The following is a 26,720-nucleotide window of genomic DNA, read 5'->3' as shown; positions in this document are numbered from 1 at the left end:
ATTACCAGGAAAGCAGCCAGTGGTCTCTATCCTTTATTTAATCTCTTCTAATGATTCCCGGTCCTGGTAAATGTTTACTCCACTGAAGTATGCTTTTAAGATGTCAGCATCTGAGGGATCGCCGATGGTAAAGGCCCCTGCCTGTTATAAGGAAAATCAGAATGCTCAAGAACTTTACGGGAGACAGGCATCATCCATCCATTCATTCAGTCAGTCATTTATTTGACTAATCAACCTTTTAGTTATTCTTTCATTCAACGAAGTGTTTACTGGGTATCCAGTATATGCTAGATTTTCTACTGAGACATTTGAGAAAAATCAATAAAAGTTTTAAAAAGACCAATTCTGGGGACCTCCCTCGTGGTGCAGGGGTTAAAGTCTTAACACTATCAAGCTATCACCGGCCACTGGACATGAGTTCTATCCCCGGCCAGGGAGCTACCCACATATGGAGCAGCAGACCTCTCTTGTCTCGCCTGCTGCTCCCCTCAGCAGTATATTTCAGTGGATCTGCCTGTTCTGCTCTCCACTTTGAATCTGGTGAATCCTCTCACCCCTTGCACTTACGGTCTACACCCAAGTTCTTGTATGCATAAATAAATAGCAATAAAATCTTTGAAAAAAGACATAAAAATAAAATCTTTGGAAAAAAAATTTCCTGTCCTCAGCAGGCATATCGTCTAGTGGATGTGACAGAATGTTGAAATTGTTATGAATTCATTGAGTTTACAGCTACACAATTTCAGAACCAAAGAATAAGCAACTGATTTGTGGAAAAATAATAACACTATTTTGATTCAGTTTCAGTGATTTTTATCAATTATGATCAAAACTGATGGGAAAAGAGTAACCTCATCAGGTTGAGGGATTTCCATGCTCGTCAAGACTTGGGAATTTTTTTTCTTCTAAGCTACTTGGAAGAGAGCCTTGCTTTTCACAGCCTATTCAATTTTGTAAATGGAGAATTTTCCTGAGATCAAGCATTAATCATGCACATTGATGGGAAACTGCATTGCAATATCAATGCTGCATGATATGAAAATGTGTAAACATCTCTTCCCCTTATCATTTTTTTTCACCCCTGAGGTCCTTGTTTGTCCGCAAGTCCCTCTCCTTGGTAAAAGACTGATATAATTTAAAGAAGATAGTTCCATTTAAATATTAGCTCTAAGGCCTCCCTGGTGGCTCAAGGGGTTAAACACCACACTATGAAGCTATCCGCAGCCTCTGCAGCATGAGTTTGATCCCCGGCCAGTCAGGGAGCAACCCACATGGCAAAGCAGACCTCTCCTGCCATGCCCACTGCTCCCCTCAGCAGTGTATTTTGTCAGTCTGCCTGTTCTGTTCCCCGCTCTGTCTCTGGTGAATCCTCTCCCCCTCCTCCGGCATCTCTGGCCTGTACCCCAGCTTTTGTATGCATAAATAAATAAATCTTTAAATAAATAAATATTAGTTCTAGCTATCTATATGACCTGAGCTATTACTGATCCTGATTTTACTTTAATCTGTAAATAAGGATTAAGATCTACTTCATTGTACTGTTTTAAAATTTTATTTAAAAAAAAAAATATGTAGGGCCTCTATGATGCAGGGGCTAAAGACAGCGTTATCAAGCTATAGCCAGCCACTACAGTCTGCCTGTTCTGATCCCCACTCTCTCTGGTGACTAGCATTACAGTATAGGGTTTTTTTTTTAAAGATTTATTTATTTATGCATACAAGAACTGGGGTACAGGCCAGAGGTGGGGAGGGTGAGAGGCTTCACCAGAGACAGAGTGGGGAACCGAACGGACAGACTGACTGAAATACACTGCTGAGGGGAGTAGCGGGCGAGTCAGGCGAGTTCTGGTGTGCCATGTGGGTATCTCCCTGGCAAGGGATCAAACTCGTGCTGCAGTGGCTGCAGATAGCTTCATAGGTTGTGTCTTAACCCCTTACACCACCAGGGAGGCCCCCATTACCGTAAAGATTTTATAGGACAGTGGTACATACAAATTTCCAGAATTCCTTCTTGATATAACTTATCAAATACCTTTGATACTTCTTAATACTTGTAATTTTCTCCTTGTTTCATGTTTAAGAGTTTCTCTCCCCTACTAGGCTTAAAACTCATAAGGGTACCTCCTGGGTTTTAACCTATTTTGAAATTATGAAGTGATCCCCTAAGCACAGACTATGCTTAACGAATGATTTGCTAAAGTTTCTTTTCCTACTGGAACCCAAGCAGTAGTGAATTTGCTTTCCCAGAGAGACATATTTTCCTCATTTTTCATCCATTCTTTTCCTAGAGGATATCAGATAACTGATTATGACTCTTTTTCTTTCTCAATAGTTGTGTAAAGTAGTGGAAGCAGCATAAGCATGGGCAAGTATGGGAAAGTATAAATACATTATTAAACTGGTTGATTTGAGCATGAAACTTAACTTTTCCAAACCCCAGTTTTCTCATTTTCAAATGAGGAACATAATACCAGACTTCTTATATCTCAGAAGTATTAAATATCCTTAGCTATTCATAAATGTTGGTGACTGTAATTAAAACTGAAACTCATCTTTCTAACTTTTCAGGTGTACAAAGATAAAAGCTGATGGTAGTTGTTTAACTCCTCTTAGAAATTTTATTGTGTAATATGTTGTGTAATTCATGGCATAGTTAAGTGGGTTGAGTCCAGAAAACTATTGGAGTGCCAGATGGATGGATGGATGGATGGATGGATGGATGGATGGATGGATCTCAAAATACTGTGGTAACAAAATTATTTGGCCACAAGAGAAAACTAAAAGCTACATCAACACTTTTCACCCTGAGCTTGGAAGAGAGTCAGAACTATCAAAGGTCAAGCCTGTGTTAGATAATTCCTGTGACTTTTACAGCAGGAAATATCATTACCATTCCCTGGTCTTGCATATGTCATCTCTGAAGGAACTGCCTTGAAATAATTTCCTAATTTTAATTTATTTGGGTGCCATTCTTTATTATGAAAAAAATTAACATGATATTTGAGTTATCAAATATCTGATATATCATCACATCCAGCAGTCTACTTTGCATTTGGGCAAATTAGGCTAGAAACAGCAGAAGATTTTCTAGGGATGCAGTGCAGACAAGACTTCAGAGTCCTAATTCCAGAGAAGAATGAGGATTAACAGATTTCCTTCTTTGTTGTAGTGTTATTCTTTGTTATAATGTTCTTATGCCTTATCTCCTTGTATCTCCATGTGAGACTTAAATGAAATACTCCAAACCTTTTACAAATGTGACTTTACTATTAAGGGATAAGGATTATAGCTTAAGTGATGATCCAAACATCATAAAACCCAGATCAAATTGAATTGTGCCACTGTGAGTCATACACAGAATGTGTGAACCAAGCTCCCATGATATGTATGTATCTACATACATTCCAGGAATAAGGAGACAGAGTCACTCAAAGCTTTGTCTTGGTGGACTCAAAGCTTTGTACTGGTGTTTTGGTTTGTTTTTATAACCCTCTTTCATCCGCAGAAAGAAGTATTTTAGGGAAACAAAATATTTTAGGGGATGGTAGTAAGGGATATAAAATATCAAAAGGCACTTTGATCTGAAGCGATTGAACAAATTTTAATCAATTAAAACATTTCAACATTGAAAATCATAGGGAGTTGGTTGCTGACCTTGTGACATATTCATGAATCCATTTCTCATCTGACAGCATGAATACATTCTTCATAATCTTCAGTAACAGGTCAAGTTTGACAAGAAGCCTAGGTTGGCCTTTCATAGAACAGAACTCCCACTCAGCAAATGGACATGTGGCTGTTTCTCATGTCCTGCCCCAACTCCATTCCTCCTAGACCAAATCTTTTTGTCCTTAGTGACTCTCCCTTTGCTTTTGGTTCACAGTGTTAGAGTTTTTCTTTATCAAAACCAGCTCTTATGATCTACTTGCTGACACTGAGATATTGGTATCTGTTAGGTATTTATTCCATAGTTATTCATTGAGCATGTCTTTCTGTACTAAGCATTTTACTAAATGTTGGGGAACACAAGAGCAGGGAAAAAAAAGGAAGCTCATATTTATTAAGCACTTTTAGAAGACATGAACTAATTTACAAAATGCATAGGATACTCAAGACTCCTAGAATGAAGTACCCATGCATGCATGCAAATAAATGATCATTGCGGGGCCTCCCCGGTGGCACAGCAGTTGAGCGCTGTGTTGCGAAGCTGCCCGCGGCCTCTGCGGCACGGGTTCCATCCCCGGCTGCTCCCCGGCCACCGCAGGAGGGTCCCACATGTCACGCAGACCTCTTCTGCCGTCCACTGCTCCCCTCAGCATTGTACCTCGGTACTTCTGCCTGCTCTGCTCCCCGCTCTGGCTCTGGTGAATTCTCTCACCCTCCCGTGCTTCTGACTGTACCCAGTGCTTGTATAAATAAATAAAAAAATCTTTAAAAAAATAAAAATAAAAATAAATGATCACTGCGGGAGATTGTAATCTTAGCTTGACTCAATACAGCCAGTTTTCTCTTCTGATAGACCACTGTATTGTTAACTGCTGGGTGGCAGTAACTGTCTGCTTTATGTTAGTAGCTCCAGTGGAGCCCTCCTGGAGCACAGTGGATGCTCAGCAGATTCTTGTTACATGGATAAAGAGACACAATTAAGATAGTCCATACGTGGAAGCCTCCAGGAGCTAGTGTGTCAGAGAAAGCTGAGGGGAGCAAATCCTCAAGCAGTCATGAAGAAAGGAGCTTCCCGAGCATCACAGGGAAGGAGCCCCACAACTGCAGGTGAAGGAAGTATACCTGCAAAGACCTAGGAAGGCAGAGTGAGGTGCTAGAGAAAAATACAGTAATTCAGAGAAAGTCCAGCAGTTTTGACGTGATTGGAATCTGGAGTATTTTTGAGTGTTCCAGATGGCATTCCACATGTTTGTTCAGGGAAGAAAATGCTGATGATTTTTTTAAAAATCACTTTGTGTGTCAATGTCCAAAGTTGACTTTACCATTTCACCATAGCTGAAGGTAATGAATAACTTTAAGAATGTCACGTCCAAGAAGGTTTTAAACCAACCTCTACTCCTAAGGCAGGTATCTGGGCAGAAGAAACAGGTTAGTAGGGGGTGAAAAATGAAAGTTTTCAATTGGAAAGGTCAAAATACAAAGCAATGGTGAGGTTAAAAAAAAGAAGAACCAGAAAGAAATCAATGTAATAATCTCCGTGGAGCTGGTGAAAAGTAGAACAAAATAGCACTTGTAGCAAAAAAAAAAAAAAAAAAAAGCAACAGGGACATTAGTGCAAGTCAGCACCTGTGTACCAAGGAGAAGAGAACAGCTGAGTATTTCTTTTAAGAGAAGACTTTGTAAGGGTTCACCTACTGCTAAAGGTTAGTGAGGTGTTTATATATCCTTATATGTTATTTTTGAAAATGAATTTCAGTAACAGTAATCAATGCATGTTAGTGCTTTGGCATTTCTGTCTCTAGTAATTACATAGATGTTTTAATACCAGGGTCATGGTGCAGCATCTGTGCTAATCTTACTAGTTTTTACACCAAAACCATTTTCTAAAGTGAAAGCAGTTGTGGTGATTGGATCAGCCTCAGAAAGTCCTCTTTCCTCTCTAAACAGGTTATGTTCTCATCAGTCTGTAAGTTGACTTTTATGCAATCCTGAGAAGAGAATATTAATTTCACAGGACTGCTGTAACAAACTGCCATGGAGTGTCTTAAAACAACAGAAATATTTGGCCTTACGCTTTTGGAGAGTTGAAGTGTGGAATCAGGGTGTTTGTAGGGTAAACCATGAAACTATGGGAGATACTTCCTTGCTTCTCCCTACCTTCTGGTGGATGGCTAGCAGTCTTGCTGACAACCTTGGTGTTCTCTCGGTGTGTTTCACTGTCTTCACGTGGCTTTCTTATCAAACCAGTCAGACTGGACAAGCCGTCCATCCTACTCCAGTATAACCTCATCTTGAACAATATATCAGCAAGGACTTCATTTCTAAGGCCCTGAGGTTTTAGCAATTAGGACTTCAACAGGTTTTGGGGGAAGGGGAGGAAGAGAGACACAATATAAACTCAGAATATAAACTTCTCTGGGACAAAAACTGTGTCTTGTACAGATTGTGCGCTCAAGTCGGTGGCTAGCCCGATAGGCGGTAGACAAAATTTGGCTAAGTGAATAAGATATGTGGAAATACTCTACTGTGTTCTCCTGAGAACTGAGTCTCTCTTTCCCCTATCCAAGAGCATCTTCCTGATCTGACCTTTGCTTCCAGGTCTCCAGCACAGCCCTTCTAGAAACCTCCATTTCAGTCCGTGAGAATACATGCTGCTTTAAATAGCATGTGTTCTCTTACCTCATGCATGTTTTCCTTACACATTAAACATTCTCTCTTTCCCTAGAGCTCTGTAGTAGAGAAGTATTCTCTTTCCTTTTACAAAACTTACACCCTAAAAATTAATAGAATAAAATGTATCCCCAATGTTTTCACACCAATGAATGTTATCATACGTAGTTATTTTTACATACTTCTGTGTGCCACTGAGACAGGAGTTCCGTGAAGTCAGGAGCTAGGCTGTGCGCACAGTGTGTGCCCAAACCAAGTACAACACGGGAAGGAAATTACCTTGAACCTCCAAGGCCCTCATTGGCATGGACACTTCACATTCCTGAGCCCGAGTCAGGCATTTTGCTGGGTCCTGGGAACACCGGGACCAGGGGAAAAGGCTCTCCCACCCCCTAAGTACTTTTCAGTTGTTCAGTACTAGCTGGAGAACAAGTAAGAGATACCAGATCTAGAATGGTATTCATGTGACGTGTGGGGGGAATTTAGAAAAGGGAGGATGACGTGATTGCGTTTGGTTTTCAAGAAAATTTCTCTAACGGCAGCATGATGATGAGCACAGGGCTGAGTGACTCTCAGGGGGCACCAGGTGAGGAACCGCTGGCCACCAGGTGTGAGACTCCACAGGTTTCAACCAAAGCACATTCATTGAAAGGCATTTCTGAGGTGAAACTGGCTGCATTAGTTGGATGATTAGAAGTAGTAGATGAGCTGTGGAGGCATCACAGAAGTTCCTGCCTGTGAGACTGGGCAGATGATAGCAACCAAAATAAAGAATCAAAGAAAAAAGTAAAGTTTGAGGAAGAAGATAAGTTCTTTCTTAAGTAGTTAAATAGAGAGTTGGAGTAGAGGCGATTGTGGTCTGCATGCGGATATGCATTAATGAGTCATCAGTAAGGAAAAAGATAAGACCACCCATTTGTAATTCATTCCATCTATTCTTAGGTCCTAATATGTGTGAACACTATGCGAGGTGCTAGAATACAAGGGATTTCTGCTCCCTGCATTCTAATGGGAAAAAGGAAATAAGCAAACAAAAAAATGACATGTTAGGGGCTGTGAGAGAAAATAAACCAGGAGGAACTGGTTTAGATGGAGTGAGACAGCACCATTTTAACTGAAGCTTTTGGTGGCAGTCAATGATGCAGACCTGAAACATCAATAATATTATAATGCAATGTTACCTCAATAAGAAAATAAAAGTATAAAATAATAGAAATTCATTCATACATAAACTGAGAAATGAAGAAAATTCTCTCTTTAGGGAAGAGCTAGGGGAAATGAGTGATAGGAAAAGGAAGTCAAGGATATGATTTTTGGAATTACCATTTTTGAACAGCAAGTGGATCCTTGATGGAGACTAAGAAAAAACAGAAAGGCAAGTGGAAAACCATAAAAAAAAAATGAGTTCTCTTTGAAAAGAGAGATTCTAGAAACATTCCATGTATGAAAGGAGCTACTAGACACATGTGACTATTTAAATAAAAATTACTTAGAATTTGGGGGCCTCCCTGGTGGCTCAGGGATTAAAGTCTCAGCGCTATCAAACTATCACCAGCCACTGCAGTATGAGTTCAATCCCCAGCCAGGGAACTAACCAATATGGTTATAATTGGTTAGACCGCTCCTGTCTCACCCACTGCGCCCCTCAGCAGTCTATTTAAGTAGATCTGCCTGCTCTGCTCCCTACTCTGTCTCTGGTGAATCCTCTCACTCTGCACCTCTGGCCTACACCCCAGTTCTTGTATGCATACATAAGTAAAAATAAATCTTTCAAAGAAAGTAATTAACATGGAAAATTAAGTTTCTCAGTCACACTAGCCATATTTCAAGTGTATGGTACTGCCTGTGGCCACCATATTGGACAAACAAAACATCTCAAACAAACACAGAACTTTTCTCTCACACCATTATCAGTGCTGATGTACAGGAAAGTTTATGGTGTCAAGAGCTGAAGAGAAATTGAGCTGGAGAGGAACTGAAAATAGAGTCATGTCTGTCCTCTGTTCTCCTCAAGGTGATTACTAAATGTATGGTGAATAATCAAATGGATCTGTGGTTTTAGAAGTGATTAGGAAGTTCCCATTTTATAATAGGCTTTCATTAAACAGATGTACATAATGCTAGAGCTGGAAAAGACTGTAGCAGGTCAAGTTTGCCATCCTTCCCGCTCCCTCTTCCACACAACATGGAAACTGTTGTTGGGAGATACCTGTTTTCAAGGAGGCCCAGGGCTCACTGTGGGAGTCAGGACTAGGGAACAGGTTTCAGTCTAAGTCTTTTCTATAGTTATATGGATTTATCCAATTATAATTAAGAGATGACCTATAAAACTTGAACCCAAATATTTTCAGTTTAATTAATCTAAGCAATTTTCTCCTTATCACACTAATTGCAGAGGATTTAAACATTTAGTAATTAATTGAATTTCATAATACCATGGAGCTCTAACTCAAAAGACAATTAAAAAATCTTTTGTAAAATGTGCTGTGCCTTTAGGAAGAACGTGCAGGGTTTTTTTCTCTAATCCTATTATTAAATATTAGTTTTGCTTATGTTTACTTTTATAATGTTTTCAAGCAGTATTGACACCAGTCACGAAATCTTTTTGTTGCTGTTTATTTTGTTTTGTTTTTAAAGATTTATTTATTAATGGGGTATAGGCCAGAGGTGTGGGGCGGGAGGGCTTGCAGGGGGTGAGAGGATTCACCAGAGACAGAGTGGGGAGCAGAACAGGCAGATCTACTGAAATACACTGCTGAGGAGCAGCAGCTGAGTCAGGAGAGGTCTGCTTCACCATGTGGGTTAGCTCTCTGGCCAGGGCTGCAGATTGCTTCATAGTACTGACGCTTAATCCCTTGCGCCACCAGGGAGGCCCCAGTAATGAAATCTTAAGAACAAATGACGTAAATGTAAAACATAATCAACTTCTATTTAAAAAGTCAAAATGTAACAGGAAGCAAAAAATACCTGTCATTATAAATAGCGTATACAACTTCACATGGAAGTTTTCAGCGAAGGTATTATGAAATAAAAACAGAAGTTATCTATTTTCTTTTGCTTTGGAGAAAAGATGGTTAGAAGATCTATAACAAGTGAGAGCATTTATAAAAGCAAGCCTCAGCTGCTTCTGTATTTATCATTTTGGGAAACAGACAAAAGCAAATTGAGAAGAAATATGGTTATTAGATTATCATATTTAATATGTGAATAAGCAGAAACGAAATATTTCATGTTCAAACTAATCAATATCAGATGGATAGTAATCTATAGTTGATTTATGTTTGTGGAAAGAATATTATTTAATTTGTCAGTTTATTCCTTTTACCCAGGATGTTATATGTAATCTCAGAAGTGTAACTAATTCCAAAGTTTTCTCTAGAGGAAGGAGCTAAAACAGAGTTTTGTAAAGTATGCATACTAGATGTTCATTAAGCTCTTTGCAGCAAATTTGGAAGGTGATGGAAATAGCACCATACTTTAGGCTTTATACCAAAGTAACTAGATTCACTGAATCTCCCCCGTTGCAGAAACAATCAGTGTCTTCACATTATTCAAATGTAAAGTCAGAATTCCTTACCTTGGCATCCATGTTCCTAACCTACCTCATTCTTTTGGTTTTGCTTGACACAGGTTTTGTGCTCTATTCAAGCTGTGATGCTCCCTCTTCTCTAGATATCTTTCATATGCTCCCCTTTGGCCCTGGGCCCTTCCCATCTGTGGAAATATCTATTTCCCTTTTCACTTAGCTAATTTCTACTCAACCACAAGGCGGAGTATCTTAGATTTAATGACAATCTATTTTCCAATGCAAAGATTTCTCATTATCCGTAACACTCATTTGTCGCATAAAATGTGTGGCCTTGTATTATTGATGTATTATTTTAGATATTTCTTTGTTTTTCAAAGGTCTAACTCCTAGACAGAAAAGGAGTTAGCAGTTTCTGTGTACTTGCTATGTGATCTAATTGCTTTATATGTTATTTCAGTTCATCTTACAACTCTAGGAAATGGGTGTTATTCTTCAAAATTCACACTTGAAAAATAAGACAAAAGAATTCTTTGACAAGGTTACTGAGCTAACAATTGACAGAACTACCATCCAGTCTTAGATCTATCTAACTCCAGTGCCCATGGTTTTTCCTGTATTACAATATACCACATTATCCCCATCTAACAGAGTTTTTATCTTGCATATTCCCAACCATGGTATATTTTGTGTTTACTTAGAGTCTGTGTGGAAAATATTTTCGCTGAAGTCAGCTTACCCTCTATTGCATAAAGCGTAGAACAATAGATCCACCCCTAAAATGCCAAATTTCTTGAGTGTTATCTTTACATCATGCCCTCACAATAGAAGTTCAGCATAACCCCTTTATAGTTGTGTATCTATAAGATGTACATTAATCTGCTGGACTATTTATGCATAGGAGGCATACATTTCAGTATAGTCTTTTGAGAAGGTGGACCATTTATATGTTAAAACATCATGATAAGCAACCTGTGGTTGACTAGGCCACCACCTTGCTATGGCCCCTTTCACACATACACTAATACACATCTTCTCATCTTGCTGATATCTCTGATCTCCTATTGCTGTCCCTTCCCTTAACATTTGCATTTATTTTAACAATTACATTTTATTAACAATTGCATTTTATTTAATTTTTTATTTTTTTGTTTTTTTACATCATTGTTCATTGTTGAACAATATTTGCTTCCCCCCACTCCCTCAGGAGTAGTCCCATAGAGTTTCCTTCCCCAATGCACCCATGCACCATCACCTCAGTCCTCTGTGCATCTCCCTCCCTCCCTCTCATCACTCTCCCACCTCCTTCCCTGCAGCATGTCTCTGGTTTATAATTGTCTGTTTTTGCTTTTTTGTGTTTTGTACTGTTATTTTTTTTTACACTGATGTCTTATTGGGTTCCCTTATATTCCTGCGATAAGTGAAACCATCCAATAGTTTTCTTTTTCCTTCTGGCTTATTTCATTGAGCATAATTCCTTCTAGCTCTATCCATGTTGCTGCGAATGGCATGAGTTTATCTTTTTGATTGCTGAATAGTATTCCATTGTATATATGTACCACGTCTTCTTGATCCTGTCATCTAATTTGGGGGCACTTGGGTTGTTTTCAGGTTTTACCTATTGTAAATAGTGCTGCAATAAAGAAAGGGGCACAGGTGTTCTTTTGAATCAATGTTTTTGTGTCCTTTGAGTAGATCCCTAGGAGTGGAATTGCTGCATCATATGGTAGCTCCATTTTTAGTAGACTGAGGAGGCTCCAGACAGCTTTCCATAGTAGGTTGGACCAGTTTGCACTCCCACTCATCACCCAAAGCAAAGATAGTCAACGAAAAGTTAAACACCTGGGATTAAATCAAACTGAAAAGCTTCTGCACAGCAAAAGAGACATTAACCAAAACAGAGAGACACCCCATGATTGGAAAAAAAAAAATCTTTGCACTTCAGTCAACTGATAAGAGATCACAAAGATACACAAAGAACTCACACAACTCAACAAAAACCAAATAAACAATCCAGTCAAGAAATGGGCAGAAGAACTTAAAAGACATTTCTCCACAGAGGAAATGCAAATGGCCAGCAGGCGTATGAAAAAATGTTCAGGGCCTCCCCTGGTGGCACAGCCAGTTGAGGGCAGTGCTGTGAAGCTGTCCGCAGCCTCTGCAGTGCTGGTTCTATTCCGGCTGGCCGGCGAGGGTCCCACATGGCGCGGCAGACCTCACCTGTCTCACCTGCTGCTCCCCTCAGCAGTGTATTTCATCAGCCTGCCTGTTCTGTTTCCCACTCTGTCCCTCTCACCCTCCTGCGAATCTGACCTGTACCCCGGTTCTTAAATGAATAAATAAATAAATAAACAAACAAATAAATAAATAAATAAATCTTTAAGAAAAAAAAGTTCAACATCCCTTATCATCAGGGAAATGCAAATCAAAACCACATTGAGATACCACCTGACACCAGTTAGAATAGCACATATCAAAAAAACAAGCAACAACAACTTTTGGCAAGGATGTGGTGAAAAAGGAATACAATTGCATTTTAGACAAATAAATAAGGACTCAGGGAGACTAGCCAGCTCTTTCAGCATGACCTCAGAAGATAATTGTCCCCCATTGGGTTATTATGATACTGAATCTGGACTTTCTGTCTACTTGCACTGAAAGTCAATTTTAACATTGATTAAATTCTTATGCTGTAATAACAAGTCACTAATTTATAATTTATGATAGGGCATATATCTGTACAAAATAACAGAAACACTGCTTAACACATTTGCTCCATTAGCACTATAGAAAACCATATTTTTATAAGCATGTTGCTTGGAAAGCCTGAATTCTGAGAAAAATGAGCCAGCTCAATGCTCTTCATAGCTACTGTTGTAGAGCTTGGAGGGTCAGATGAAATCATTTTGTGGGTTACTCCAACCAACCCTAGAGCTGGATGAAACTGGAGAGCACCTCTGTCTTACAATGCTAGAGATATATTGCCAAACCATTTCCCCTAGACCACAGAAAGACTTTCCCTCTCATCTTCCCCCAGTTGATTCAGTTCTATGATGTCTAATTCTAAAATGTAATATCTTCCACATTCAAACATGCCTTGATTAACATGCCTTGATGAAACAGATCCTTTCTTCTTACTTTGAGCCAAAGTCAAGTCACATTTTCTGGACACCATTCAGGAGCTAATGCTTTTGTGTTGTATCCTGTTGGTTAGAAGGTAGCCTTTCCAAGTCCTGATTTGATCAGAGACCCATGTAGAGGCTTCCTTGGTCCCACTCTCTGTGCCACCATCAACTCTGTCCGCTGGAATACTAGTTTTTTGGAAACCTTCAAAAGCTCTTCAATCTGCTACAAGTCTAAGTACTTGATATCTTCTCTGAACTTATATTCCCACTTAATTTTCCTCCTCTGAGAATTTTTCTTATTAAGGTACAAATTTAGAACAACCATTTAAAAGTTTTATAAGTTTTCATAAGAAAGTGAAAATCAAAATCAACAAACAACTATGAACCAGAGACACTCTTTGGGGGGTGGGGTGCGGGGAGGGGAGGAATTGGGGTCAAAATAAGGGGGTCACAATTGTATGGGGAATATAAAAATAAAATTTATAATAAAAAATGGAAAAAATAATGAACAATAAACTCAGAACTGTGCAATTACCCCTCAAAAAAATAAAAAAATAAAAGTTTTATAAGTTTTTTACTCAGAATATTTAGCTATTTTGCAATGAGAGGGCTTTTTAGAAGATCTGATCTGCCTGAGTGCTGGGAGTGGATTCTCAATGTACACTTTTCTTCAGTACTTTTCTGTTTCCACATACTTTTAGCACACTGTCTTATCTGAATTTTGTCATTTCCACATAAAGCAAACATTATTCCCTGACAAGTTATTACCCAAGCAAGTAAGCTTCCCTAGAGGGGGCATGCCTGCTGAATTCCCACAAGTCCCTAGAGATGAAATTGGAATTTAATAAGCTTTCTCTTAACTTCTTGCTTGTTTATTTTTTTACTCATGTATATGAATGTACATATCCATGTATGTACTATATATAGCATATATATGTGTGTGTGTGTGTGTGTGTGTGTGTGTGTGTGTATATAGAGACAGAGAGGGTGAGAGAGAGAATGTATGTTTGTTTCTTATAGGAGCCGCCTATACTAGTTCCCAAAAATTACAAAAAAAAGGTCTTTTTTCCTTTCCTACACCTTCAATATAGGTTAATGGATAAACAAAGTGATGTTAGAATAGTAAAGGCAATGTTACGATCAATGAAGAGAAAATGTGGTTTCCACAAAGTGGGTTAAAATGTTAATTTTGTTCCTTCTTATTTCTAGTTCTCTTGTCTCTCCCTCTCTGATATTTCTATAAAGTACTTGTGAAAGATGTATGATTGTTAATCATACCTTTAGATCACTGTACTGAATATTGGTCTAAAGTCGAAGAAGTGATCTAGAGATAAAAGTCAAAAAATCTAGAAGTATACTCTGAAGAGTCATTACAGGGATATGTTTGTTTTAATGTCACACTTTAATTTCCCAAATGCTGCTTGATAGTCCATTACCTAAGGACAATGTTATGGGAGGAGGCTTTACAAGGACACTTTCAAAATGCACCATACATACTAAGATGCATCACACACACAGGCAGGTACTCACTGAAAGGCTACTGTCCTGTTCATCACTTCAAATCAAAAGTGTGCAATCACATGTAGAGTACTAAATATATGTAAATACTAACAACATGTAAACCTTAGAATCTGTACACTTCTGATTCTGGAAGACAGAGTTGAAAAAAATGTGAAGGACAGTATATATATATATATATATATATATATATATATATATATACACATACACACACACACTTTTTTTTATCTTACACAATTTGTCTTATAATCATGTACTCTAAATCAACAGCTTACCAATTAATTTTAAGTATAAAAATTTAGCTTTAAAAATTAAGATAGTTTCCTTCTATTTACAGATCTGATGTGATATCATTTTTTTAAAGATTTATTTATTTATACAAGAACCAGGGTAAAGACCAGATGTGTGGGAGGGTGAGAAGATTCACCAGAGACAGAGCGGGGAACAGAACAGGCAGACAGACCAAAAACACTGCTGAGGGGAGCAGCGGGAGAGGCATGGTCCATGTGGGTATCTTCCTGGCTGGCAGGGATTGAACTGGCACTGCAGAGGCTGCAGACAGCTTCACAGAGCTGTTCTCAACCCGCTGCGCCACCAGGGGTGGCCTGATGTGTTATCATTTTTAAAGGCAACTGAAACCATTTGTTTTTCTTTTAAAAAATGAAGTAAATCAAAATAAATTTTTATTAATATCTTAAAAAGAGAAGGTATTGATCTATCTGAAGGCAAAAGAAGATAGGGTAGCAGAGAGAAGGAAATGGTCCCTCCTTGTGTCTTAAAGACCAGGTAGAAGAAGTTCATTCCATAGTGAGGATTGCTGGAAGCAGCATCATTCTAGCCAAAGAGAGCAGCCTTGGAAAAGACAGTGAGCTATGGCACAACCTGATATATGGAGCCGTGGTTGGCAACGGTATGACTGGACCATGGATGCAAGTGAGCACCCTGGAGAGGTAGATGAAATGACAGGTAGCCTTTAATGCCATGATTAGAAATTTAGGCTTCACCCTAAGGGCATATAGATCCCAGGACAAAGTATGAACAAGAGAGTAACATGTTGAGATGTGTATTTTAGAAAGACGACTAGACACATTTTCATAGTTTACTTGCCACTCTGCCTCACATGCGGCCTCTCACTGGGTGTTTTGGGAGTTCACTGGAGTGACTTTGCGGACCTCAGAATCCAAAGTTCAAGGAATATTCCACAAATGTCCATGAGAAAACCTTCAGGTCTGAGTAGTTGCTTCCCTTTTTGAATTTTGTACCCTTGCAAACCATCTGGTTAAGGAGAAAAAATAGCCCATAGCATCCTTCTTCCCTCTCCTGAAAGCATCCCAGCTGGTTTGGAGCATTCTCTGAGACTCCAGTTAAACAAGATTATGCTGCTGCTGATGTGCCACAGCTGGGGCAAGGCAGGCTGGCATCTCTCCAGCTGTTCAGCATCCAAAGGTTTTGTAATTAAAAGACTTTTTCCTTCACACTGAACAAAAAATGAAACAGTGAAAACAAATGAAGCATTTCATCCAGGTGATGATAAAAGAGGAGATCATTTTAGAACAGGACTGTTCCCTCTGCTCCTGGCTACTTCTGTATATTCTGACTGTTTCTGGCCTAGAACTTAAAAAGGTCCTGACTTTAAAAGTTTATGTGCATGTGGTTCCTCACACACGGATGAATGAAGAAAGTGTATCTTTAGTAGGTATAAAATTTTTTTATAAAAATATCTGATATGAGTAATCAAACCTCATTTTCTATAGTTACCAATTTAAATTCTAATAAGAAATAGTAATAGTGAACACCTACTATGTATCAGGTACTGGGTAAAAAGCAAATCGATGGCCTCTACTCTCAATTTGGTCACTTAGGCTGGAAATGAAGACAAGTAAAGCAACCCAGCATAATAAACTTAACATAAAACATGGACAAAATGCTAAGGGAGCACCCAACCTCAGCTAGAGTAAGAAAGTTGAGGAGAATATCAGGGATGGTTTCCAAAAGATCGTGTCCCCAAAGCAAGAGAGAGAATTTTGTTCTAATATTAACATATTATGATATATAATAAAGACAAGCAATGGTCCCTAGGCCAGCTGATTTCTACGTGATATGAGTGACATAATCCATTAGAACCCCAATCATTTCAGAGTGGAAAGTATTACAGTTTGTTATACATAGGAGATGTGCACTCACTTATTCAACAATCAGGTGTTGGTTGAGCACTCTTCTAGCTGCATTGGAGACACCTAGAGCTAGGTAAACAATGATACCACTGCAAGAAACTTACTGAAGGCCACTTGCTCTCACATAGGAAACAGTTCTTGGCAATGCAGAGTCTTATACTTATCAGACCCAAAGTCACTGGCCTAGGCAGTAACCATGCAGAAGCAAGAACTATGGCTCAGAATGTTTGGAGGTGGGGCATCATGGAAAAGATGGACCCAGAACAGGAAAGAAATGGGACAAGGGGGAAAAATTAAAGAAAAGGATATTTCAAAATGAGAGAAGTTGAAATGGGAAAGACAGAGATGGAACTGGATATGGGACATTAGAGAATCACCATGAACCTAGTGTCACACTGAGCACCATGGAGGGGATAATCATAAAGCTGACACAGACTGTACCATCAGCTGCAAACAGCATAATCTTGCTGGCAGCCCAGAGTCAAATCCACAACAGGGGCCTGTTTGGTTTGGCCTGCACATTACTGTCAACTTTTTAAATCATTGCCAACATAAAATTCAGGCAAATTCTTTGAATCTGACCACAACTGAGTTGAAAGTCACTGGAACCCACATTTTATTTTAATTGAGGTAATATTGGTCAGACTCAGAGTGGGCATAATGTGCTATAATGTAAGATTTTTGGATATGCCATTAAGACCAGAACATTTATCAATCATTGGAATGTATCTCAATTTTTGGGATAAGATCTTTGGGAAAAATAAAGTCTGATGAATATACCAAAAAAAAAATCTGGAAAATTTGTATAAACATCTAGATTCTGTACTTACCCTTAGACACTGGAGAATCTGGCAATAGTACTCAGTGGTCTTGACTGGAGCAATTGTCCAGAGTTGAGCAAAGGCATCCCTTTAGATGGACTATATTCCCAATTTGCTACAATCCTTACTCAGCCCTTTTCACTCATTTGCATTACCTGCCCTATCCCAGTGGACTTTAGATTTTGCCATTCCTGGTTAAAATCTAGCAAAAGAGAAATAAATTTGCATAAATAATTATAATGTAAAGTAAGGTCTAAAATGCAGTGGGAGGGCCTCCCCGGTGGCGCAGTGGTTGAGCGCTGGGTAGTGAAGCTGCCCGCCACCTCTACTGCACTGGTTCGATTCCCGGAGGCTCCCTGGCCACCAGAGGAGGGTCCCACATGGCGCACAGACCTCTCCTGCTGCCCGCTGCTCCCCTCAGCAGTGTATTTCGCCAGCCTGCCTGTTCTGCTCCCCGCTCTGGCTCTGGTGAATTCTCTCACTCTCCCATGCTTCTGACTGTACCCAGTGCTTGTATAAATAAATAAACAAATAAATCTTCAAAATAAATAAATAAATAAATAAATAAATAAATTGCAGTGGGAGTTTAGTCATTAATTCAATAACTATTTCCTGAATTCCTGTGATCAGCCAGGCATCCTACTACTGCTAGGGTAGAACTGGTATCTGAATTCCCAGAGTTCACAGTGTCATGAGGGAGAAAGATGTATGAACAAACCACCACTGAACAATGGATAAATGCTACAATAGAGTGACAAGTACAAGAGACAGTGGACCCAAGGAGCAAGTGATCACCTGTACCTGAAGGGGCAAGATGACCCAAGACAAACATGAAGATAAGAAACAACATCACAAGCATCAGAACACAGAAGAAAGATATGGTTGGAGCATCGAATAGCCAGAGTCATTTAAGCAGAGAACTAAGGAAATCAGATAATACATTTTAACAGAGAGACTGTTTATGTAACATGGAGACAAGAATTGAGTAGATTTCAAAAATTGGGAGACTATCTTAAGAGTCAAAGCAATATATGATGAAATAGTGCTATCTCACATGATAAAAATTAAGGATGGTTAAAATGAATCAGTGTTAATTATTCTGGAAGCTATATTATGTGTGTACATATATACATATATGTGAACTGCAAACTAAAATTCAGGTGTTCCTCTGGCTTATACAAAGTGTATTTCAATTTAGTTTTGTTTTAATTTTCATTATTTAAGTTGTTTCTTTGATAAGTGGGAAAAAAATACTTGACAGTATCAAAACAACAATGAAATACCATTACATATCTATTAAAATGCCCAAAATCTGAAATATTGGCAATACCAAATGCTAACAAGGAAACGCTCACTCATTGCTAGTGGGAATGCAACACGGTATATAGCCTCTTTGGAAGACAGTTTGGCGATTTCTTATAAAACTAAATATACTCTTACCATGTGATCCAGCAATTATGATCCTTGCTATTTATCCCAAAAGAGTTGAAAATTATGACCATACAAAGCCCTGCATATGAACATTTATAGCAGCTTTATTCTTAACTGTGGAACTCGGAAGGAAACAGCATGCCCTTTAGTAGATAAATAGACAAATAAATTGTGGTCTACCCAGATAACAGAATATTCTGTAGCATTGAAAAGAAGTCCAGCTATCACATCCTGGAAAGACATAGAAGAATGTTTCAATCCATATTACTAAATGAAAGAAGAACCTATCAAAAAAGCTACAAACTACATGATTCCAGTATACGACTTTCTGGAAAAGGCAAAATTATGAAGACAGTAAAAAAATCAGTGGTTTCCAAGGGCTGCTTAGGGAAAGGGGTGAATGGTAGAGCACAGATTTGTAGGGCAGTAAAACTCCTCTGGTGATACTACAATGATGGCTACACATCATTATGTATTCATCCAAACCCACAGAATGTATACTCCAAGCATGAACCCTAATATAAACTCTGGGCCATAATTCACTGTGAAGTAAATTTTTATTTTTAAGAAGACATTGATAAAATTTCAAGTAATTTTATTTAAAAGATTTGTTGAGGTAGTTTGAAATAGGCCAATATAAAGTAAATAAAAGCTACTGACACTCAAGATTTATGTTTTTTATGTCATTACAAATAGGAAGCAATATGTCAAAATGCAGGGGTCACTAACAAAATGCTCCCAGATGGGTTACATAGATAAATATTGGTGGGTGATATTTCATAATGACCTTTTAAAGCTGTATTCTTTCTGCAGAGTCACTTTGTATTTTACACATGTAAGATTATCCTTACTTCCAAGGGAAACATATTCTCTCCCTTTTTTCAGTTAAAATGCCAGACTCCCATCATAATGCTTTTATTTTCCCATGTTTGATAGAAGCGTAAGCACAAGAAATATTTTACTCTCCTCTTAACTGTCCGGAGCCGCCTGGAGCATGCGCCGTGTTGCGCAACACACGTGCCATTAATTAGTTTTCGCTTTACCGTTTTTGCCTGCTGAGAAACCACAGGTGTTTCCTATTAATCAAATGCGACTGGGAGGTACGATGGGAGGAGCTACCAGGATATAAGAAGAGAACCACGAGAAGGTCAAGAGGTCATTGCGAGAGAGATCATTGCGAGAGAGGTTATTGCGAGAGGTGCAGAGAGAAGGTCAGGGAAGGTAGAAAGACAGGGAAAAGTGAAAGAAAGGAAAAGGAAAAATAAAGAAGCAAACGCTAGCGTCAAGTTGTCTCAAGCCCCTCATTTCAATCCTCAGCCCTTCTCTTTTCGTGCCTACGAATCCTGCGGGTCGGGACACTTAACTTTGCAAGACATGAACGCATTTTGTTCATTTGAGAAACATGGGACAAGTGAGACTGTAAACTGGAGAATGAGCGCAGTAACTAAAGAGGACAGTGCTAACTAATTGATTCTATTCAAAAAGATTGAGAGTCAGTCTTCATAAAAGCATACCTGATTTTTTTTAATGCAAAGTAAATAATACCATAGTTCATGAAAATTTTCCCTAAATTTAAACATGAACAACTGATATGAAAATTTGTAAATACTGTGGGTCAAATTAAGTTACTACTTGTTGATTTGCAATCTCTGAAATACATTTTACTGTAGACTCTGGGATTCTGCATCAGAATATCTAGTTCTAATCCCATCAGACTACTTATAAAGACTTGAACAAGCAGTCTCCTTTCACTGATGTAAGAAATTATCACAGTAAGTTCTTTATCAAGTTTTTTATGTTTCTCACGATTGTGTTACAAACATTTTCAAACCAAAAATTTAAAGAATTTAATGATAAATAGCCATTACTCACCACCTGGATTCCACTTTTACCATTTTGCTGTATTTAATTTACCATGGGCTCATTTATCAGGCCATAAATCCTTGTCATTTTTTGGATCAGTTTCAAAATACTTGCAACCATCAGTATACATGCTTCATCGGATTATTTTGAGATATAAATGGATTATGCACATAAAGTATCAAACACAGTATCTATACATAAACTGGATCTATTTTTACTATGTATACTTCGAATGCTATTGGACCCACTAAGAGTAGGTATGCTTATATTTGTGAAAGACAGAAATTTCCATGTTAAATTTGTTGTCAAAATCCACTGAGCCCCTCCCTTCAAAATATATCCAGGGGCCTCCCTGGTGGTGAAAGGGTTAAAGACAGTGCTATCAAGCTACTGCCAGCCACGACAGCACTAGTTCAGTCCCCAGCCTCCCATGGCGCAGTAGACCTCTTGGCTCAGCAGACCTCTTCTGTCTCACCCTCTGCTCCCCTCAGCAGAGTGTTTCAGTACATCTGCCTGTTCTGCTCCCCACTCTGTCTCTGGTGAATCCTCTCACCCCCCACATCTCCGGGTTATACCCCAGTTCTTATATGCATAAATAAATGAATATATATATATTTATATATATATATATATATATATATATATATACACACACACACACACTGGACTTCTGGTTCCAGTAACAGAGCAACCAATAGGCAAAGACAAAAATAAATAAATAAAGCACCTTAGGAAAAGTCTTATAATCAAAATACTGCAAAAAAAGAGGAGGCTACTAGAACAGAGACGCTTTTGAAAATAATGACTCTATTTCAATCAAACCATCAAAGGAAAACTGTGCCTTCACCCATGTGGTCCAGTGGACTGTGCATATCTGTACCTCCTGATGCCCCCAGGGGAGGCAGGAATGGCAGTTATGAGGTGACTCTTCATTTTCTCCACTATTGAGTTTGTGTTGGGACCAACAGGTCCTGAACTTCCACCCCATCCAGCAGGACAAGGTTGGTATGTTTTGGTAACAGCTGACACTCCACTTTCCAGGGAGATAAATGAGCACCTACTCCTTGCAATAACACGCTGAAATGAGGTAGTGCTGGTTAGTATTCCATTCCCCTACTCCTAGTATGGATGGAACCAGTGAGTATATAAACTTCTATCCCCATGGCAGTGAGGTAAAAGGAGAAAGAGGGAAACGGAGCTGGTTGGCAGACCACTTTATCCAGCAGTATCAGCAGGGCCAAGTGGGATACACAACTTAAGGCAAAAAATAAGGTGGTTTGGTGTGCTTCTAATCAGCACCCTACTTTCTCTCCCCTATTGGCATCAGTAGGCCCATAAGGAGAGTATTGTCTTTCTCTGTCTTTGAGCTGGGACATTGGTCATCTTCCGTCAGATTCAGACATGGACTGGAACTTCCACCATTGGGTCTCCTGGTTCTCAGGCCTTTGGACTATCGACAGTCCTGGACCATCAGCGTACTGTCATCCTGGGATTTTTTGGCATCTGTAATAGTGTGGGCCAGTTTCTTATAATAAATATCTTTATAAATACCTACATATGTATTATATATGTCTCATACATATTATCGATTCTATTTCTCTGAAATATCCTGTCTAATAATGGTTCTACAATCACAAGAAACTGAATTCTACCAATAACCTCAATGAACTCAGAAGCTGATTTATCCCAGACCTTCCCAATAAAGCTCAGCCTACCAGCACATTGATTATAGGCTTGTGGAATACAAGCAGCAACAGAGACAAACCTACCCAGACTTAGGACCTATGGAACTCTGAGATAATGATGAGTGTTTTCTTGGTTACTAAATTTGTGGTAATTTGTTACTTAGCAATAGAAAACTGAAACACTGACTTCTTTATCTTTTTCCATTTTCCTTTCTTTCTCATAATTAAGACACACTGGCCTCCGAGCTCTTCCATGACAACTCCCAGCACATTTCTACGTTAGGGTCTCTGCACTGGTAGCTCCTGTTGACTGGAATTCTCTTTCCTTAGCTATATGTGTGGTTAGTTTCCTTACCTCATTGGTCTTTTCTTAAATGTCACCTCAATGAATCCTACCCATATTCATTCTTACCGTCACTTGTCCCTCTTATGCTGCTCTGTTTTATCTTTTTCTCCAAAGCATTCAATGCCTTCCAACATATTAAACAGCAAACTTATTCATTTCATTTTTGTTTACTAATGTTCTACTTGCATTGGACTATAAGTCCATAAAGACAGAGATACTTGTTTTGCTTACAAACTTTCTGAGCACCTGGAAGAATAGGTGTTTACAAAGCGCCTCTGACTTAATATGTCACACTGTCACATGTTATTTATAGTCTAAGCTATGACATGCAACTTATACACTTTATCATAATAAAACTAATGATAGATTCAATACAATGCTTTATGAAGGAAAATGGGATGCCAAATAAAATTCTTTATCCATGGCTCCTTGCCATGCATACAGCATTAAAATCTGGAAAACAGAAAAGGAACTTTAATTATTGGAACTGATATATTTGGGAGAAAATGGAAGGTGAGCAAACGATATCTTGTTCAAAACTAAGGAAGGCCTACAGAATACATTTTTTAAAACTATTCATATAGAAATTAAACTTGATGCCTTTTAAGATCTCTTACCATTCTACATTCCACAATTTCCTGGAGTCTACACAAGCTCAACTGTTTGATCAAAATTTGGCCTCTCATTTTTGCTGATGATCCCCAAATATGTAATTTCAATCCTGTCTAAGTACTAGAATTCTAGTACAATTAGTAGTTGCTGACGGCTTTTAAACAGCTCCACGTGGATGTCTCACCACTATCTGGAGTGGAACATGTCAAAATCACACTCATCCTGGTAGATGATTCCACTGGGTTACATTTCCCCCATCATTTTCCAGTTACTTAGATAGTCTTCCTCCCCTCTGCTTTAAACATGGGTTACTTGGGCCTCCCTAGTGGTGCAGGAGTTAAAGACAGCACTATCAAGCTACTGCCAGCCACTGCAATTCGAGTTCCATCCCCGGCCGGCCAGGAAGCAACCCACATGATGTAGCAGACCTCTCCTGTCTCGCCCGCTGCTCCCCTCAGCAGTGTATTTCAGTATATCTGTCTGTTCCGCTCCCCGCTCTGTCTCTGGTGAGTCCTCTCACCTCCCACACCTCTGGCTTACACCCAGTTCTTGTATGCATAAATAAATCAATCTTTAAAAAAAAAAAGAAAAAAGACTAAATCCTAGACTTTTTTAAAAAAAAATAAACATGGGTTACTTGATCAACATCATGATTTTCCTGTTTCTCATCATGCTTACACTTCCTCTCCAACAAGCCTGTCTCAGACCATTTGTTGATCTTCCTAAAATGATTTAAATATTCTTGGCATTTCAAAACCTTCCCATGAGTTCCCACTGCCTACAGAGTAAATTTTAATTTAATAATCGAACAAGCAAAAGCATGTAAAGTCTTTCACGATGTGGCCTGTCCATACTAGTCTCTTGTTCCCGAAATTCTCTACTTTTGCTTACAGTAATCCTGCCGATATCACTGCAATACTATCAATACAGAACACATGGGAGGTGGGGAAGGGAGAAATGAATGAGGTGGGTGATCAAAAACTATAACTAGAAGTCATAAAGTAAACCCTGGGGGCCTCCCCTGGTGGTGCAGGTGGTTGAGCTCTGCACTGTGAAGCTGTCCGCAGCCTCTGCAGCATGGGTTCAATCCCGGCCGGCCGGCGAGAATCCCACCTGGTGAAGCAAACCTCTCCTGTCTCGCCTGCTGCTCCCCTCAGCAGTGTGTTTCAGTCAGTCTGCCTGTTCTGCTCCCCACTCTGTCTCTGGTGAATCCTCTCACATCCTCTGGTGAATCCTCTCCCACACATTTGGCCTGTACCCCAGCACTTGTATAAATAAAAAATAAATCTTTAAAAAGAATAAAATAAAATAAATCCCAGGATGGAATGTGCTGTGTGGTGACTATAGTTAATAATACTGTATTGTATATTTGAAAGTTAAGAGAGTAGATCTTAAAAGTAAAAGTTCTCTTCACAAGGAAAAAAATGTGTAAACTTTGCGATGTATGGTAACTAGACTCATGGTGATCATTTCACAATATATAAAAATATAGAATCATGTTGTGCACTTGAAAGTTACATAATACCATATGTTAATTTTATCTCAATTTAAAAATATAAGAACATATATTTTAAATAGGAAATGTGGAAATAAGGCAAGTTTAAGAAAATGTTTCATAATTAAGGAATGACTGTGTATGGTATTTTGGCATTTATTACAGTAAAGAATTCAGACATGAGTCCTGATATTAGCATTGCTCTTGATGCACAAATGTATCTTACTTTGGGAAGCCATTTTCACAGGTAGTGAATTGCTGCTATCATATATCCCAATGAAAATAAAAGCAACCTAAATCTAAATGGATCACCCTGTGAACTATGTTCTCCACTTGTTTCTGCAGGGAGCCCCGCAAGGTGGTCCTGCATAAAGGCTCCACTGGCCTAGGCTTCAACATCGTCGGGGGAGAAGACGGAGAAGGTATTTTTGTATCCTTCATTCTGGCTGGTGGACCAGCAGACCTTAGTGGAGAGCTCCAGAGGGGAGACCAGATCCTATCTGTGAGTATTTCTCTTTAATCTTCATTCTCTCCATGTCTAACGATATTTGAGAAAATCCATCACTTTTAATTAAGACTCTAGAAACATTTCAATTTCAAAGGAAGAATGAAGAGAGCATTAGGACTTCAGGTGTGTGTTGCAGGTTAAGTGGTGTTCAGTACTTAGTGCTTAGTAGTTAGTACTTCCTTCCCTCAGATAGAAGTTAAGGTGCCAGTGTTTTCATTTAAATATTTCAGAAGACATACTTGCATCCCGTGGAACATGGACAGACATTATGTTTTAAGACATATTGCCCTTTTAATGCAGAATTTTTTCCCAGAGCCATGACTGTAGTGTAAAAGCTATCCCTTCATAATATAAGGTTGTTGCAGAGAATGAGGTAAGAAAATGCATAAACTAAGCTGTATACAGTTTGGCAATATAGGTAAATGGTAGCAGCAGCAATATTTGCCTAGATGTAAAAACTAGCAACAAAAAGTTTTTAAAACCTTTTAAAAAACATTTCCTCAAACTAATTTTTAATTCTCACAATCACCCTGAAAGATATGGCCCCATGTTCGGATGAAGAGAGTAAGTTTCAGAGAGGTTTAGTAATTTGACAAAGTTTACCTAGCTAGATAGTCGAGCTGAGATTCAAATATTCAAGGTTAATGTCCATGACACTTACTCTCTCTCTCTCCTGCCTCTCTATTCTTTCTTCCTCCTTTCCCTGCCTTCCAACTTTCCTTTTCTGCTCCATTCGCTAATTTCCTTTATTCAAGTATTTATTGACTGCTTCATTGCACTATATCACTCCAACCCCTGATGTATATTCCATAATAGGCGGCTAAATTCGCCATGAGTATCCACGCCTATATAACATTTTGGTCATCAATCAAATAATAATGGGAAGTTACATAAGGAGTCCAGTTATTCTGGGTGAGGTTATAGTTTATAACTCAGTGAAGCACTTAGTTTGTGGCTTTCTTGCACACTTAGAAAAAATTTGTTTTTGTTTTATAGTTATAATTTATAGGTAGAATTTCCAAATGACCTATGTCTTGGTCCTCCATACAAAGACCGTGCACACTCATATGCATGATCTACCTATATAGCGTACAAGCCTGATGGGCCTGAGTAGAGGGTCCAGTGGTCTGCATGCATTGTCTTGCCTGGGTGCACCTGTGGTTCTCTCAAACATGCAGGCTTCTGACCACTCATCAGCTAGCAGGTGTGAGGAGGATCGGGTAAGGGAGAAAATAGGTAAGACCCCATGCCAGGACCTTGTTCTACCACACAAGAGC

General features: G+C 38.9%; 1 protein-coding gene across 18 annotated transcripts in view; it reads left to right on the top strand.

The window, feature by feature from the left end:
• DLG2 (discs large MAGUK scaffold protein 2) overlaps positions 1 to 26,720 on the top strand; it is a gene marked incomplete at both ends in the record, with an annotated part of 1,956,162 nt that overhangs the window by 1,550,650 nt on the left and 378,792 nt on the right. For all 18 annotated transcript variants that reach the window (XM_084247148.1, XM_084247146.1, XM_084247145.1 and 15 more), the window contains one exon: positions 25,281 to 25,437. In XM_084247148.1, coding sequence (XP_084103274.1) covers positions 25,281 to 25,437 — 157 coding nt within the window. The remainder of the gene's footprint in view (positions 1 to 25,280; positions 25,438 to 26,720) is intronic.

This window comes from Talpa europaea (assembly GCF_964194135.1).
Source record: "Talpa europaea genome assembly, chromosome: 1".
Taxonomy (NCBI): Eukaryota; Metazoa; Chordata; class Mammalia; order Eulipotyphla; family Talpidae; genus Talpa; species Talpa europaea.
The sequence above is the reverse complement of the archived record's forward strand: the minus strand, read 5'-3'. Positions and strand labels throughout refer to the sequence as shown.